General features: G+C 46.0%; 1 protein-coding gene and 1 pseudogene across 2 annotated transcripts; both read right to left on the reverse strand.

Annotated features, from left to right (window-relative positions):
- Nucleotides 1–1,733: 1,733 nt before the first annotated feature.
- On the reverse strand, nucleotides 1,734–5,781 carry ANKRD33 (ankyrin repeat domain 33). Of its 2 annotated transcripts, none has more exons than XM_060306206.1 (4): nucleotides 5,566–5,781; nucleotides 5,191–5,320; nucleotides 4,863–5,003; nucleotides 1,734–3,727 (listed from the first exon to the last, which is right to left on the reverse strand). In XM_060306206.1, exons 1-4 carry the CDS (start codon nucleotides 5,770–5,772, stop codon nucleotides 3,006–3,008), a joined length of 1,200 nt encoding a protein of 399 aa, XP_060162189.1. In that variant the 5' UTR covers nucleotides 5,773–5,781; the 3' UTR covers nucleotides 1,734–3,005. The 2 variants fall into 2 exon arrangements, with proteins under 2 accessions (XP_060162189.1, XP_060162188.1); XM_060306205.1 differs by having other exon boundaries at nucleotides 5,191–5,316; nucleotides 5,566–5,704.
- A 5,746-nt stretch (nucleotides 5,782–11,527) lies between these two features.
- LOC115841265 (uncharacterized protein C10orf143-like) lies at nucleotides 11,528–12,385 on the reverse strand (annotated as a pseudogene).
- Between the last annotated feature and the right edge of the window lie 5,912 nt (nucleotides 12,386–18,297).

Consider the following 18,297-nt stretch of genomic DNA (forward strand, 5'->3'; position numbering starts at 1 on the left):
CACCTCTCGACAGCACTTAACGGTTTGCAGAGCCTTTTTACCCACATTAGTTAGTGGGTCTTTCCAATAACCCTGTTTGCCCCCAGTTAACAGATGAGAAAGGAGGCAAGGGAAACTTAAGTGTCTTATTCAGGATCACACAGGTAGAAAATGGCAAAGTTAACCTTGAACCCATTCTGGTTCACCACAGTTGCCTTCAGAACCCTCTGGGGGAAACCACACACTATCTAACCCTAATATCATTGTCACCTCAGTGTGTGTGTGTGTGTGTGTGTGTGTGTGTGTGTGTGTGTGTGTGTGTGTGTGTGTGTATGTTTTCCTCTATTCAAAGAACAGATGTGTTTTACTTATTTATTTTTAACTGAGGTATAGTTGATTACAATATTATATAAATTTCAGTTGTAGGACATAGTAATCCACAATTTTAAAGGTTATATCCCATTTACAGTTATTATAAAGTACTGGCTATATTCCCTGTGTTGTACAATATATCCTTGTAGCTTATTTATTTTTTTTGTTTTGTTTTGTTTTTGTTTTTGTTTTGCGGTACGTGGGCCTCTCACTGCTGTGGCCTCTCCCGTTGCGGAGCACAGGCTCCGGACGCGCAGGCTCAGCGGCCATGGCTCACGGGCCCAGCCGCTCCGCGGCATGTGGGATCTTCCCGGACTGGGGCACAAACCCGTGTCCCCTGCATCGGCAGGCGGACTCCCAACCACTGCGCCACCAGGGAAGCCCTTATTTATTTTATACATGGTAGTATGTACCTCTTAATCCCCTAACCCTATCTTGCTCCTCCGCCTTCCCTCTCCCCACAGGTAGCCACTAGTTTTTTCTCTATATCTGTGAGTCTGTTTCTTTTTTGTTATATTCACTAGTTTGTTTTACTTTTTAAGATTCCACAAGTAAGTGATATCATGCAGTGTTTGTCTTTCTCTGTCTGATTTATCTCACTTAGCATAATGCCCTCCAAGTCCGTCCATGTTGTTGCAAATGGCAAAATTTTATTTTTATGGCTGAGTAGTATTCCATTGTGTGTGTGTATATGTATATATATATAACACATCTTCTTTATGCATTCATCTTTTGATGGACACAAGAGCAGATTTATTTTCAAGTCTTTCAAAATTTGGTAATACTTGACTAAAAAGTTGAAACATTCTGTACAGAATTCCAAATAATTTATGTAGGTACTCCACCCCCAAGGAGACGAAGTATAGCTCCCCACTCCTTAAGTGTGGGCTTCATATAATGACTTCCTTCTGAAGAGTGCAATATAGAAAGGGGGTAAAAAGAGGAACATAACAGTGGAGAAACCTGACAAACACCACCTCAGCCAGGTGATCAAGTCATGTGCGTAGGAGGTACCCTGAATATGATGTGAGGAGAATGGTACATCTTCCTCCCCAAAACCCATAACCCTCATCTCTTCAGAAAAACATCAGACAAATCCCACCTGAGGGACAGTCTACAAAATATCTGACCAACCCTCCTCAAAACTGTCTAGGTCATCAGAAACAAGGAAAACCTGAGAAAACTGTCACATTCGAGAGGAATCTATGGAAACATGATGACTAAATGTAATGTGGTGTCCTGAAAGGAATTCTAGACAGAAAAAGGATATTAGGAAAAAACTAAGGAAACCTGAATTAAGAATGGATTTTATTAATAGTAATGTATTAACATTCGTTCATTAATTGTAACAAATGTACTACACTCATGTTAATAAAAGAGGACACTGGGTATGGGGTACATGCAAACTCTCTGCATGACCTTCACAACTTTTCTGTAAATCTACGACTGTTTGAAAAAATTCAGTTTGTTTTTTAAAAAGGCCTAAAGTTTCAAGAAGATACTTAGTGAAAAGTCTCCCTCCCACCCTTCATCAGCTGCTCAGTGTTCTTCCCTAAAATACTGTCATGTCTCTTTCCAGAAAGGTGCTGTGAGGCAGCATGGCTTGGTGTTAAGAGTCTGGCCCCTACAACTGGAATGGCTGGCTCTCAATCTTGATCTCTGTCAGTTTCTAGCTGTGTGAACCTGGGCAATTCCTAACCCTCTCTGTACCCTGTGTCCTCAAAGATAAAATCCTCATAGGATTATTGGGAGTTAAATGTATTAATGAATATAGTAAGCACCTTACAAGTGGTTGCTTTCATTATCACAAATAAGCAAGCAAACATATCTATGCAACAAATATGTTAAGAAAAAATACCCAAAACTTGTAAATAAGGCACACCAAAAAATCACTAAGTGCCCTTTCAAAGATATTTTAGATCATTGGCTAATAACCCCACCTATGGGTCATTCAGGGGAAGTAACTAAGTTTGCTATACGATTTACTATTGATTAGTGCGCAGACTATAAAGTTAAGAGGTTAACTTGTAGAAGATTGATAAATAGCAAATTATTTTTGTCTGGTAGGAAAAAAAAACAGTTATGGTTTTATTGCCAGGTAGGAATTGATATTTTTGTATCTATCTTTGCAATCTTATTCAAGCATTCTTTTTTCCCCTGAATGTCTATAATAGTTTTTCATTTCTTCCTTTGATCCATGCGGCTGGTTTGCTCATTAAGTAGTTAATAAATCTTGGTACTCACTACATATCTGTATTAGTCGAGTTTATCCTGGTGCAGATTGTACTTTGACAGATAGTAGCATGCCATACACACTGTTCCACCCCTTGTTTGGGGGTTTTTTTCACTTAATACATCTTGAAGATAGTTTCACATGAGAACATAAAGAGCTTCCTTACTCTTGTTTTGCCACTGTATAGAATACATCATACGGGTGTGCAGTATTTACACTCAGAATCAATTTAGCCAGTCCCCTTTTGATGGACACCTAGGCTGTTTCCACCCTTTTACTGTTGCAAACAATGCTGTATGAATAACCTTGTACACAGGCTGAGAGTACAGTCACTTAGACACAGGTGGATGGGAAGGCAGAAGGGGCTCTAGAGGGCAAAGGAGCCTCAGGGAGGGGCCTGATTACCTAGTCCCAGCCTGGCCTATCCCTTCGTCCCCTGGCTCTGTGCCAGCCTGGCCTCCTCCTGCCTCCTCCTCTCCATCCTGAGCTCCTGGTATCTCCAGACAGGAAGGGACAGCCTTCGATTCCCTGCAGGCCTGGGCTCTGGCTTCCACTGAACGCCAGATGAGGGTGCCTTGGAGAGGAGGATCTTAGGGGCTTGGGGCCTGGGGCTGGTACTATCTCTGGGCTGGAGCCACTGATAGCACATGCTCAGTACACCCTGAGGGCTCTGGTAGGGGATGAAGACCCGGGGGCCAGGGACTTCCTGGGGGAGTTGGGGTACTGGGGGAGGGGGCGGGGCAGTGCCTAGCAGCTCTGGCACAGACTTGCTTCGAGTGCCCAGTGCAGGTGGGTGGTCAGGGCACAGGGTGTGGCAGGCAGTGGTGAGGAAAGGACTCGCCAGGCTGGTAGTGACGGTCACAAGGTGGTCCAGGACACCCCCCTCCTGAGGAGACTGCGCGAAGGGGAGGCTCAAGGTGGCCTGAAGTCGTTCTAGGAAAGACGGGGCGGCCTGAGCCTGGGCCTGTGCCACAAGCCCGGGCAAGGCTGGCCACTCAGGCTGGTAATGATGGCTGAGCTGCTCCACTTGGGGCCGCCGCAGCAGCTGCTGGATCCTTTGCACCGTGTCGAAGCTGTCGGTCAGAAATGCCCACTCCAGGGCTGTCTTGCCCCTGACAGGATCCACTGCAGTCAGGTCGGCACCTGGGGACAGGGACGGGGTGACATGGGGTAGGACAGGGATTGGTGACTTGCAGAAGGGCAGATTCTTTAGCAGCAGGACTGATTGGGGTTACATGCAAAGCCACAGAGTCCCGTCCTGTTGCAGCTGGAAGCTGGGGCCCCTCTGTGGCTACAGCCCAGAGACAGTACCAGTCCCAGATCCCAACTTCCGGTTTAGGACTGATAGAGAAATTGGAGTCCAGCGAGGGGAAAAGACTTCACAGAGACCTACTGTGTGTGTGTCGGGGGGGGGGGGGGGTATCTCCAAAGCTGGAGAAGAAGAGACCTCCTGAGCCAAGGCACTGACCAGAGGGCTGGTGTGACGTTTGCCCAGGACGAGTGGGGAGCGAGCTGTACCCTCTGGAGCAGGTGGAGCGGGGATTCTCATGGTTCCCACTCCTGGTTCTTCTCTGCACCACCACACACCCCTAATCCTGGGCGCGAGGGGAGTGGCAGTCACTCTGAGACAAAGGAGGGGGTGTAGAGCTTCCTCCCTTCTCACCCCAAACCCAGTGTGACGGGATGGGAAAGGGAAAAGCTGGAGGCTGGGGTCCCCCAGAGTGAACAACAGAGGGCAGCCCCACCTCAGGGAGTAATGAGGGCCCGAGACTCCACAGACAGTGTGGACTTCACCCCAGAACAACTCTACACGGCCACACGTCTCAACTACCCATCACTGCATTCCTGGAACCCTGGCTCGTCAGAGCTGGAGATCAGCCCAGAGAAAGCCATCACTCTCATCTTACACTGGTGAGGCCCAGAGAGGGAAGCTGTTTGCCCACGGTCACTCAGCTGGGGGCAGAGCCGGGATGAGAACTTAGGAGTCTGGTTCCAGTTACCAGCCTTCTTTGTATTAGGTTCTCCAGCTGGTCTAGGTTACCCTCCCAAGCTTTCTTTTCTGGGACCGCCATTCGCAATGCAAATAGAGCTATCAATAGCTGGACTTTGTTGCTTGTGAGAAGCCCCAGCACACTCCCGTCCTCCAGGAAGTCAGCCTGGATTGATCTTCCATCTCCACCTCTCTCCTCATTGCAACTATGACAGCTGATTTAGTGTCTGGTGGGGAGGCGTGGGGGAGGGACTGGAGACCACACATCCTGGTTCAGGCCCCATGCACCTGCCATGAGGAGGGCAGCCACACATTCAGAGCGGTCCCGCATGGCGGCCTTCATCAGCGCAGTTAGCCCCCGCTGGTCCCGGCGCTCCAGGTCAAGGCCAGCATAGTAGTTGATCAGGAGACTCACCAGAGGCACATGGCCTGCAGGGCACCAAGGGCAGAGCTTAGCTACCCAAGAAAGGGATGACAAAGCCCCAAACCCACCCTCCCCCCAACAAGGCAGCATCTGGGGTGGGAGAACGTCGGTGCAAAGAGTGTGGGACTGTGGCCGGGTCTGGGGTGGGGGGGTGATGGGGTTTGGTAAAGGGTGGGGTTAGCAGCCTCTCACCTGCTTGGGCAGCCAGCATGAGGGCTGTGTCTCCTTCTTTGTCCTGCTGGTTCACATCCAGGAAAGGACAGCGGCTGAGCAGGGCCACAACACTTTGGAAGCCGTGGTAGCATGCGACCATGAGGCCTGTCTGGGGGAGGGACAGCTCAGCCCCGGTGCTTTCCTCCATGAGCTCCTTGCGGGGGCCCTGTGCCTTCTACCCCACAACTGTCCCAGAGATGCTCCAGCCCCTGTGAAGACCCACTCTCACCCACTCCCTTCCTCCTGAGGACCCAGGCTGTGGCTGTTGACCCTGAGACTCTCTAAGGACGAGTGTGGCGTGGTGAGGACACAGAGCGCCCCCTGCTGGCCTGTGAAGCACCCAGGGTAGCTCACCCTCCCATTGCTGTCCACCTGGGTGGCCTCCTCTGGGGAGACCCCATCGTCCAGCATGGCTTGGAGCTGGGCAGTGTCATTGTGGAAACAGGCCCAGTACAGGGCGCCCAGCACGCAGCTTGGGGTAAAGGTCTCGTGGTCGGGGCAGGACAGGGTCTCAGCGACGTCCAGCCCTCCCTTCTGCAGTGTCAGTTCCTCCTCTTCCATCCTGGGGGCAAGAAGGTGAGTCTCCCCTCCTCACGCAGTTGGCATCTATAACACAGAATGAAGGGAACAGTCTCCCTGGATTCCGGGAGGGGTCCCAGCAGCTGGCCCTGGGGAGAGCTTTTGCCCGCTGGAGTCTCCCGTCGCATCCACCTTGGAGAGAGGACAAGCCCCTGGCAGGGAGGCCGAAGGGCAAGAGCCCTAAGACGGCCGAGGTCGTTCACTGCAAGTGAGGGTCCTAGCGAGAGTCAAGGAAGAGAGGCGGTCTTCTCTTTCCCATGGGACCTTACCTGGGGTTTGGAGGGTCCCTAGGAGGCAGTCATTGCTGGGGCCCAGCCTGGAGCCCACAGCATCCCCCCAGACTCCTGGGAGCACACACACCGGGTCTCTGGAGTGTCTCGAGGTGGACTAACAGCCCCAGGAAGCAACGCAGGTAACAGATGGCGCGACTTAACATAAAAAGCTGCCTCAGACACCTCGGGGCTGAGCCGGATCAAGCCGGGCTTGTTAGGGATCGGGGGGCGGGCGGGGACGCTGCTCTCCTCTCCAAGCCGACCAACACGCGCCCCAAGAGCCTGGCCGGGGTGGGCGGGGTCGAGTCAGGGCGGCTCCTCCCCCGGGGAGGCGGCTCTGAGAGTAAGACCCGCCTCTCTGCCGACGCGCTCACCTTAGGCCTTCTGGGGAGACTAGCTGCCGTAGAACCAGACCCTTCGACCATGGAAGCGTTGCCAGGTTTCGGAACTCGGCCCCCAAAGCTGAAGTCCCTTCCTCCTTGGTGGAGCAGGGCTTGGTGAGGGGGTGGGGGTGGGGTGGGAGAGAGTGCAGGTGAAGACATCTCACTAAATAGGGACTGGGACGGAGGTGGGGTGCCAGGGGTCACCTGAATCTATTTTTTGAGGTTCTGGGAAAATTAAAGTATAAAGAATTGCTTAATTAGGGGTACAAAAATCAAGATATATTAAGTTTAATGGATTAATCTGGTGTGGTAAATTAAATATGAAATATTTAAATTGTGTTAATACTTAAATAAATCATTTAAATTAAACCATTTATTTACAATTATTTATTAAATTAATAAATTATTATTAAAGTATTCTTTAAGTTAAATTACTATTAAATATCAAACTTAATGAATTGGGTTTGGACCTCAGGTGTAGAAAATGGAGCCAATCATATTGCTCTACTTATATCACTCCCACTATCAGACTGTACAAGATCTCTCTCTTGTTTTATTTTACTTCATTTGGTTTATCTCTTTCATCCCTGATCCCCACAGCCCATCCTCCTCCTTTCCTTTACCAATTGACACACATATCCTTGAAAATGTACACTTCATTGAAAAAGGTAGTGTTGATTTGTGTCCGTCTTAAGTAACACCTTAGATTGTGCTACAGAGCTCATCGTGTTTGTTCCTTTTACTCAGCGTTATGTTTTGGGGATCTGGCCTTGTTGCGTTCTGTGCAGTGCGCCAGTCATGAGTGCCTTTGGTTGTAAGTAACCAAAAGCTGACCTCAGTGGTGTTGGTGGCTGCCACATTCTGGCAGTTCAACATCCACCCAAAACTACAGAAGCTGGAAAGCTAAAATGACACCTCCCAGGTTCTTGTGAGCTAGGGATCTGTGATTTAGGTCCTGCTCTTGCGTGAGGCATAAGTCTGGAATAGAACTAAGTAGCATGGGACATCCGTTTTGCTGTCATAGGTCATGACAGATGCAGGAGGGTCCTGGTGAGCAGCTTCCTGATTCATCAGCTTCCTGTAGTAGTGACTGTTGTTTTCCCCATCATAGGCAGAGGTCACATGCCTCCCAAAGCTGGGAGTTGTTCCAGGACCTAGAGCCTGCTTCTCCATTTAAACTAGCCAGATTTATTTCTGTTGTCTGCAATTGAACCCTAACTGACACATGTGGCTTAAACAAATAGAGGTTTATTCTTCATACGGGATAAAAAGTTCAGGCATAAGAAGCTGTTGGTGTTGACTCTATGTTCTCAGGGCCTTCTCTAGGAGTCTCTTGACTTTTCCTCATGGTCACAAGATGACTGCTGTACCTGTAGCCATCACAGTAAAATGTGGTGAATGCACACTATGGACTCTATGCAGCAGTTAGAAGAAATCTACCAGGTTATGTGTCAGAAATCACTGATGAGATGATAGAATCCCTGTCCATAACCTCCCTTCTCTCTAGTCACCTTTTATTATAGTTTGGTGTGACCAGGTGACACAATTTTGGCCAATGAAATGCAAGCAGCAGTCTGATGGGTGAGGCTCCCCAAAACAATCTTTGCTCTCTTGATAAAATATGTGAGGTGTACCTTTTAACCTCTCTCTTTCTTCCCTCTTATTCCTGCTGAATAGAATTCCATAGTGTGAATACATCACATATTACTTATCTACTCTTCCAGTGATGAACACCCATGTTGCCTCCAACTTCATGCCATTGCAAGTAATGCTGCAGTGAGCATCCTTGTACCTATCCAGTTGTAGACCTGAAAGAGAGCATCTCTGAGACTGCTAGGTCCTAGGGAACATACATACTTATTGACCAGGTACTGTCGGATTGCTCCCTATTTTGCAGTGCACCCACCAACAGTGCATAAAAGTCTCCCAAATCATTACAAACCCTTGTACTTATTCGGCCTTCTAATGTTTGTCAATCTGATGGTACAGAACTATAAGGGGATATTGCTATCTTACATTGGATTTTTCTTGTTATCAACAAGGTGAGCATCTCTCCACATACCTGATAGTCGTTCTTGTTTCCCCTCCTGTGAATCACCTGTTCATAGCCTGGGTCCAATGTTCTATTAGAATTTCCTGTCTTTTTCTTATTGAGTTTTCAGGAATTCCTTTTAATATTCTAGATAATACACCCATTGTCAGATGGGTTTTAAAGGTGGCAACTGTAGCATAAACCTTTCTGTTAGCTTTATCTGTGGTGAACTTCATCGAAAGAAATCCTGAATTTTGATGTGGTTAAATTCATAAAAAATCTCCTTATACTTTGTGCTTTTGGGCCTTGCTTAAGAAGAATTTCCCACTCCAAGATCACAAGGATCTTCATCTCTCATTACTCTTGCAGTTTTATTTTTAATATTTAGTTTTTAATCCATCTGGAATTTACTTTTATATATGGTGTGAGGAAGAGAGCTGTTATGAACTGAATTGTGTCCCCCTACAATTCATATGTGGAAGGCTTAACCCCCAACGTGGCTGTATTTGGAGACAGTGATACTATGGAGGTACTTAAGACTAAGTGAGTTCATAGGGGGCCCTAATCCAATAGGACTGCTGTCCTTTTAGAAAAGGGAGAGACACCAGAGCACGCTGTCTTTCTCTTTTTCTCTCCTCCCTTCCCCCACCCCTGTGTGAGCACAGTGGAAAGACCATGTGAGGATACAGTGAGAAGAGGCTATCGACAAGCCAAGGAGAGAGCTCTCACCAGAAACCAACCCTGCTGGCATCTTGGTCTTGGACTTTCAGCCTCCAGAACAGTGAGAAAATAGATTTCTATGGTTTAAGCTTCCCAGTCTGTGGTATTTTGTTATGGCAGCTCAAACAGACTAATACAAGATCCAGTCTTTTCTCCAACTAGTGAAATAACCCCATCTATTAAACAATTCTCTTTCCCCTGATTTGTAGCATCATCTTTATCATATATAAACTTCAAATGTTCTTTAATGTTTTATGTTGTGTTTGAGTTCTTATATCATTTTACTAGACTGTTCCAGTGCTGATGCAACACTGATTTTATTACTCCAGCTTTGTAGTATGTCTGACTACCTGATAGGGTGAGTTCTCCATATTTCATTTTCTTTTTCAAAATTGATTTTTATTCTTTCATATAAAATTGCAGGACTTCCCTGCTGGCGCAGTGGTCAAGAATCTGCCTGCCAACGCAGGGGACACGGGTTCAAGCCCTGGTCTGGGAAGATCCCACATGCCGTGGAGCAACTAAGCCCATGTGCCACAACTACCGAGCCCGTGAGCCACAACTACTGAGCCCGCGTGCCACAACTGCTGAAGCCTGCACGCCTAGAGCTGGTGCTCCGCAACAAGAGAAGCCACCGCAATGAGAAGCCTGTGCACCGCCACAAAGAATAGCCCCTGCTTGCCACAACTAGAGAAAGCCCACGCACAGCAACAAAGACCCAACACAGCCAAAAAAAAAAAAAATTGCAGATAAGTTTGTTGAATTCTTTAGAAAAGATTTGCTGGCATTTTGATAGGAATTGCATTGAATTTATAGATTAATTTGGAGAAAGTTGACTGCCTCACAATGTTAAATTTTCTCCTCCACAAACATGGTATAGATCCATTTTCCAGGTTTTCCTTTATGTTCTTCAACAGTGTTAAATTTTCTCCAGCAAGGTCTTATACATTCATTGTTAGGTTGATTCCTAGATTCTTTATCGTTTTTCTTGCTATTGTAATTAAAGTCTCATATTTTTGTTTTTGTTTTGCTTATTGTTGACGTAGATTTAATTTTTTCTTTCTCTTTCTTAGACCTCATATATGCTGGATCAGATTAATCGCAATCCCCCGTTCTCATTATTGGTGCCTGTGTAGTCTGCTTTTATTTAGCTTATTAATTAGATAATTATTTTTAACAAGGCAATAAATACCCATAATACCACCTCCAAATGAAAGCTTGAACTTGACAATACACTACGTGATTTTCCCAATGTATCCCCTGCCTCTCCCCACCCGAGGCAGCTCTAATCCTGAATTTCATGCCCTTTGTTTTGTTCCTTTATATATTGTTTTATTGCATCTTTAGGTATTCCTTCAAAGCATATATATTATGTATATTACACATATATAATTCTAGTATTTTAGCTTAAAGGACGTAAATGCTGTACGTAGCCTTCTGCTGTCTACTTTTATCACTGAATAACATTGCTAAGGTTCGCTCATATTGTCGTGTGGTGCTACAGTCCGGTCATCTTTGTTGCTATGTGTATATTCACTCCATTGTGTGAATATACCACAGTTATCACGCTGCTTTATTGATGGATATTTGGGGGGTTTCCAAGTTTCTGCCACTATAAATTGTGCAGCTATGAACACTCTTCTTTTTTTTTTTTCTGATCCAGCATGGAGGTATGCAAGATCTTAGTTACCTGACTAGGGATCGCACCCGCGCCCCCCTGTAGTGGAAACGCGGAGTCTTAACCACTGGACCGCCAGGGAAGTCCCAAACACTCTTCTTTTTTTAATGAGAAATTTCCATTTTAATATAAAAGTGGTCCTGTGCCTGATAACTTCAGTTAGGGACTCACACAGAATAGACTGGGTACTAGCATTTAGTAAAATTCAGTTGAAGATTATAGTGCATTTTAAATATAAAAATAAGACTTTTCGTTTAAAAAGAGTACATAGCCCTGGATACATCCATAAAACAATGGAAAAGTATAAAGCAGGGCTACATCTAGTTATGGGTCCATAAGCCACAGGATTCTCAAACCTCACAGGATGTTTGATACTGAATTTTCTTAAACTTTTAAATAATGCAATTGATCTTCTCAGGCAAGATGCATTTGAAAGGAGGCCTGGTGAGTAATAACATGTGGAGGCTCTTCTGAAGTGACGGGATCCTCCTGGCTCTGGCGCAGAGGCCCATGGGAGTACCTGGCGGAGAGGACAAACCGGGCTGCTATTTGAGCAGGTGGGCACCCACCTCCATCCATGAGAGGTTTACATTTGCTGGCACACGAGGGTTCCAAACCACAGTTGGAATCTTCCTTTTTCAACTTGCATCTTCTAACAATTCTCTGTATGGTTAAAATGTCCAGATTCCCCCGCAGTGCATCTGGAGCAAGGCTGAGCCGAGGAATCCCCACACTTGGTCTCCCCTGGCCACTGTCTGTCCTTCGTGCTCCTCCCGGCTCCAGGATTCCAGGGTGCTCGCCTTCACCTGGAGGCAGCCCTGCTCCTGTGCAGCTGCCTCCAATCTCCTCCAGGCCATTTTCCAGTTCCTCGGAATCTGCAGCTCCTCTGGCCTCTGCCGTCGCCACCGGACCGGGGCCAGGGTGTCCACGCTGCCCCAGGCCTGAATCCGCCCAGCCTCTCATCAAACGCTCTTGCATGATTGTGTATGCAAGAGTATTCTAGGAGTGGAATTGCTGAGACAAAAATCATTTAATTATACAATTTTAGGAGATAATGCAAACTTGTTTTCCAAATTGTTTGTACCATTTATAACTGAACCCAGTAAATGTAAAAGACCCTGTGAGGCTTCTTCCACTCTTGTGTTGTCAGGCTTCTAATTTTTGCCAGTTAGAAGGATGTGAAGTGGTATCTCATTATGGTCTTGATTTGCATTTCCCTAATAACTAATATGGTTGCACATCTCTTCATGTGTTTGTGGACTGTATGTAATAGAATTCTCTCACTGGACGCAGGCTACCCAACTAGAGAGTACATTTTCTAGCCACCCTTGCATTGAGTATGACTATGTGATTAAGCTCTGGCCTAAATTGACTCTTTGTAAGTGCAGATGGTATGCTCAGTTTCTAGAAGTATCTTTAATGCGATGGGAGTGTGTTCTTCTCATCTTCACCATCTTGCCTTCTGGCTGCAGACGTTATAGCTGGCGCTAAAGCAATCATCTAGGACCATGAGGCAGAAGCCATATGTTAAAGATGAAGGAACTACAGAGAAGGCACCTGGTTTATTTGTCTATACCTGGGCCCAAATCACACTGTCCTAATTACTGAAGCTTTAAAAGGAATCACGGTGTCTGCCAAAGCAAGTATTCCCACTTTCTTTTTCTCCTTTAACAATGTCTTGACTACTCTTGGTCCTTTGAACTATTGGTATTTTGAATGTTTGTCAAATGTGACAGACAGAAGACGGCCACAAATCCTTTGACACTTCTCCTACTGGGAGGTGTTCTATTTACCTTTCCCTTGAACCTGGCTGGTCTTAGGGCTCATGGCAGAAGTGATGCTGTGTGACATCTGAAGCTGGATCACCAGAAACCTTTCAGCTTCCCCCTTGGAAGTCACTCTCCAGACACTCTCTCAAGTTATTCCCTCTCAGGATGCAGCCACCATGCTATGAGAAGTCCAGCTTGTAGGTGCTATAGTTGACAGCCCCAGCTGAGTTTCCAGCCTCCAGCCGGCATCAACAGCATCATGGGAGTGAGCCACCTTAGGCATCCAGCCTAGTTGAGCCTTCAGGTGACTCCAGCTTTGCAATGAACACCTGTCTGCGACCCTATAAGAGACTCTTCTATTTAATCTGTAGATCAATTTAAAGAAAACTGATACCTCTGTAATATTGAATCTTCTAATCCTTAAACACGGTCTATCTTCTGTTTATTTAGATTTCTTTAATGTCTTCAATATTTTATAGTTTTCTCCCTAAAGGTCTGTGCTAGAGACTTATTGTGCCCACCCATATTCAGTTCTTCTATCTCTTCCAGACATATGGAGGATTATACTTCCCCAGCTCTCTTGCAACTAAGCGACGCTGTGTGGTTAATTTGTCTAATAGGCTGTGAGTGGAATCGACAATGTCCCTTTTGAGCCTGTGCATTCACTTGCTAACGTAAGACCCTCCAGCAGCTTTTTTCCTGCCTTGGTGATGGCAGAGGATGCCTCGTGGCAAGATGGTGGAGGCACAGGATCAAAGCAACCTGAATTACCAAATTGCTACCTGGATAATCATCCAGACACATGGCAGATTTTGAGTGAATGAGAGTGAGAAATCAACTTCTTGTGTGTGTTAAAGTACTGATATGTGGTTGACTAATAGAACATTTTATATTGTCCATGTTTTGATAGATTTTTTTCCTACATACATTCTGATGGTAGGTAAATAGTATCCTTTTATTAATTTTATTAATATTTTCTAACTGCTTATTCCTATATTCTATATTTCTACATATTATTTTTACATTCTATTTTATATTTTATGTTTTATTCGGATAGAATATATTTTGCATATTAATTTTATATGCAACAAGCTTTCTAAACTTTCTTATTGATTTTAATAATTTATCTATAAATGCTTTTGGATTTTTGCACCTATATTCATGGATGAAATTGGCCTCTAATTCTCACTTTTTATCACCCTTGTCAGGTTTTGATATCATAAAATAATAAGTCATAAAATAGGCTCATATAGTAAGTTGAGAAATATTCTCTCATTCTCTCTTTTCTGGAAGAGTCTGTGAGGGGATCATGATTATTTGTTCCTTAATATTTGTTACTCTTCCCAGTGAAATCAACCAGGCTGTAGTTTTCTTTTTTCTTTTTTTTAATTTTTTTTGCGGTATGCGGGCCTCTCACTGTTGTGGCCTCTCCTGCTGCGGAGCATAGGCTCCGGACGCGCAGGCTCAGCGGCCATGGCTCATGGGCCCAGCCGCTCCGTGGCACGTGGGATCTTCCCGGACCGGGGCACGAACCCATGTCCCCTGCATCGGCAGGTGGACTCTCAACCACTGCACCACCAGGGAAGCCCTGGACTCCTAGCTTTTTACAGAAATCGTCTATGAAATTCCTCACCTTGATTCTGTCAGATATAAAGGCTATGGAAATTGAAGCTCAAGTTTGCCTAATTCAACAGCTCAAGCTAAAGTATATTCTTTGTTCTGTTTCCCTGAGTTTCTGCCTTCCCTTAGATTTTAACCTAATAAATTCTTGCTATCTGGCCAACTCTTCAATGCTTTTAAAATAATTTGTATTTTAACTTGCATTTTTACTGTTTTACTCCGAAAGATTAGTCCAGAGTCTAGCCAGTCATATTATTGGAAATAAAATTTCCTCTAATCATAATTAAAAATCAACCTAATAGGAAAATGGGCAAAAGACATGGTAATTAATTCATAGAAGAAATACAAATGGCCAAAATAAATATATGAAAAGATACTTCATCTCACAAGTAAGCAGGAAAAGGCAAATTAATGGGGACTTCCCTGGTGGCACAGTGGTTAAAAATCCGCCTGCCAATGCAGGGGACACGGGTTCGAGCCCTGGTCTGGGAAGATCCCACACGCCGCAGAGCAACTAAGCCTGTGCGCCACAACTACTGAGCCTGCGCTCTACAGCCCGTGAGCCACAACTTCTGGGCCCACGTGCCACAACTACTGAAGCTCGCACGCCTAGAACCCGTGCTCTGCAGCAAGAGAAGCCACCGCAATGAGAAGCCCACGCACGGCAACGAAGAGTAGCCCCCGCTCGCCACAACTAGAGAAAGCCCACGCGCAACAACGAAGACCCAACGCAGCCAAAAATAAATAAATATATTTTAAAAAAAATAATGAAATATCAATATTACTCTGGACCATCAGCTTAACAAAAATTAAACACTAGTAATATTAAATGCTTACACTGTTGGAAGAATGTAAATTAGTATTTTTGGAAAGCATTTTGACAGTGTCTATCAAAATAACAAATGTACATACACATTAATCCAGAAATTCTGATTTTAGAAATCTTTCCCAAAACAGCACTTGCATATGTGAACAAAGATATACTGTGTATAACTTTGCAGTGTTATTTGTATTAGTAAAAAAATTTAGAAACCACTTAAATGTTCATCAGTAGAGGAAGGGCTTGAGAAAATATGCACGTGTAGATTTTGCCGTCATTTAAAAAAAAAAAAAAAGATAGGGGAATTCCCTGGCAGTCCAGTGGTTAGCGTTCCACACGTCCACTGCAGGGGGCACGGGTTCGATCCCTGGTCGGGGAACTAATATCCCACATACCGTGCAGCATGGCCAAAAAAAAGGATAGATCCATATGGATTGCTCTGAAAATATCTCTGAGAAATGTTGTTAATTGAGAAGAAAAACTCAATGTAATATATATATCACGTGTGTGTGTGCACCCGGGCACAGTTGGCTGCTTACATATATGTAAGTAATGCATAGAAAGGCCTGAAACAGTAGTTCTCAACATTGGCTGCACAGTGTAATCACTTGAGGAGTTTTAAAAATAGTGATGCCTGGGGACTTCCCTGGTGGTCCAGTGGGTAAGACTCCACGCTCCCAATACAGGGGGCCTGGGTTCAATCCCTGGTCGGGGAACTAGGTCCCACATGCATGCCGCAACTAAGAGTTCGCATGCCACAACTAAAGATCCAAGTGCTGAAACTAAGACCGGGCACAGCCCAATAAATAAATAAATATTTTTGAAAAAATAGTGATGCCTGGGACGCACCCCAGAGATTCTGAGGTAATTGGTCTGGGGCACAACTTGAGCAAGGGGATTTTAAAAATCTCCTCATGTGATTCTAGTGTGCAGCCAAAGTTGAGGACTACTGTAAAGAATGAAGCTCATTAAAATGTTAGTAGTGGGGACTTCCCTGGTGACACAGTGGTTATGACTCAGTGCTCCCAATGCAGGGGGCCCTGGTTTGATCCCTAGTCAGGGAACTAAATCCCACGTGCATGCTGCAACTAAGAGTTTGCATGCCACAACTAAGGAGCCCTGGAGCGACAACTAAGGAGCCTGCGAGGCACAACTAAGGAGCCCACCTGCCACAACTAAGACCCGGTGCAACCAAATAAATAAATAAATATTTTTTAAAAATGTTGGCAGTGATTCACTTAAGGAGGGGGATAGGAATGAGATGAAAGGGGACCTTCATATTTTGCTTTTTAATGTTTGAATCTTCCACCAGGATAATTACTACTTGATAACAAAAGGGGAAAAGAAAAGAATCAGAAAGATTTCCCTAGTTCCTCCTCTTCCTCCACAACCTCTGCTGTACAGAGTTCATCATTGCTCAGTGCTATCTCAGAAATTCATTCATTCACTCAATAACTATTCATTGAAACCTACTTTGTGTCAGGCATATATTTTGGCTCTGGTGCTTTTCACACTAGTTATCATTAATCTCATACTTGGCTATTTCCCTCACCTTGGTCCCTCTGTCTCCTGCCTCTAGCACAGGGTCCACCACTCAGGAAATGTGAATTTCCTGAGGCTCTCCTCCGGCCTGAAGAACCCCTCAGCACCATTCAGGAGTGACTGTACTAGAAGGATAGGAGCCTTTAACTTGTGCTGAGAGGCCCCAGGAACATCTAGCGAGGTAAAGGGGATTTCACATTTTGCTTTTCAAATTCTCTTCCCGCAAGCCTTGAGAAGCTCCTGCCAGTTCAGTACACACCACCCCCCAGCCTCTGCAAGGGTCCTGTTTCTGAAAGGCCACTCTCAGCCAGCAGGTGGCAGCCCTGTGCAGGGATTGGGGGAGCATCCCCACCCAACAGAGTGGAGGCTATAGCAGAGGGTTCTGGGGTCAGGGGCAGGTGCAGGGTCTTGGCAGGACTAGTGCACAGGGGGAGGAGAGTGGTGGAGTTCGATTTGTGGCGCAAACCACGAAGGACAGGAGAATTATTTTTGTAGGTCATCATTCGTCAACTTCTCCAGGCACCCAGAAGTTTCATGAGCTTTCTTTTACATTCCATCTGCAGCGATGCCCATTTGGAGGTGCCCCGTCCAGGCCTCGGGAGACCTCTGTGTCCCTCCCCCACCCCTGCTCAGTTCCTCAGCCTGGGTCTTGACCCTTCCTGTGTATGTCTTTGCTGATAGAGATGATTGCGGCAGGGGGGGAGTGGAGGTTGCTGGTTAATGTGTCAAATAATGGATAACATCCTGGGTGATACAGGTAACTTTCTGTCAGGTACATTTCCTTCTGGAGGCTCCGTGTGGTGGCCTCAAGGATTAACCGTGAAGGAATTGTGCAGGCTATCCTCCTTTTGATCTCTGAGCTGCTGGGGTCTGACAGGAGTTTACCAGAATGCTCTTTTCTTGCCACTCCAGTTTCTCTTCAGCTTAGTTCTCGTCACTGCCTTCTGTCTGGCCATCTTTTCAGTTTTTGATCTTTCTCATCCTTCTGTCTGGGTCTTTCCATCTTTTGACCCCTCTAACTCTCTCTCTCAAGCCCTGATAATACACATTGTTTGGAGCACCGGCTGGATTCTCTCTCTATCTTGCTCTCTGACTGTCATGCCATATCTCCAGCCATCTAATCCTCCGGGCTGGGGTTTGCAGGAGTCTTGACATGTGGAATTCAATCAGAAAAAAAGGGGGAGTTTGGGGGAGAGCACAGTGGCAAATCTTCAGATAAAGAGCTGAGAAAGCACTTGGGTCCAGTTTGGAGCACAGACCAGTCACCCGTCAGGAGCCAAGTGTCCTCTCATCTCATCCTCTTCCTTTCTTCCAGGATCTTTTTCCAGCATGAACCACCCTATTCCTATCCTACAGGTCTGGTGGCAGGTACAGCTGGGGCCAGAGGTCAGTAGGGAAATGGCCCAACCCAGCTTAAGGACTAGGAATGGTACCCAGCAGGGTAGGGCGGAGAATGGAGGAGATGGCCTCTGACCCCAGCTCTGGCCCCTTCTGGGGGTCCTGTGTGACCTGCCATAGGTCATGCCCCCTCCTCCCCAACCACGATCTACATCACAAAACCCACAGCTCATAACTCAATGCCAACCAGGGAAGCCTGGGATTGATTTAGGGCCCCCTCTGACCAGTTCACCATCACTAGACTGTGGCCCCGGGGGTGGGGGTGGGGATGAG

Source organism: Globicephala melas, chromosome 10 (genome assembly GCF_963455315.2).
Source record: "Globicephala melas chromosome 10, mGloMel1.2, whole genome shotgun sequence".
NCBI lineage: Eukaryota > Metazoa > Chordata > Mammalia > Artiodactyla > Delphinidae > Globicephala > Globicephala melas.

Excerpts from the sequence above, each read along its gene's own strand:
- ANKRD33 (XM_060306206.1), bottom strand. The coding sequence starts at position 5,772 with ATGGAAGAGGAGGAACTGACACTGCAGAAGGGAGGGCTGGACGTCGCT. Across the intron at positions 5,004-5,190 it reads CATGCTGGCTGCCCAAGCAG|GCCATGTGCCTCTGGTGAGT; the intron begins GTGAGAGGCTGC and ends GGTGCCCTGCAG. Across the intron at positions 3,728-4,862 it reads GGCTGCCCTCCTCATGGCAG|GTGCCGACCTGACTGCAGTG; the intron begins GTGCATGGGGCC and ends CCCTGTCCCCAG.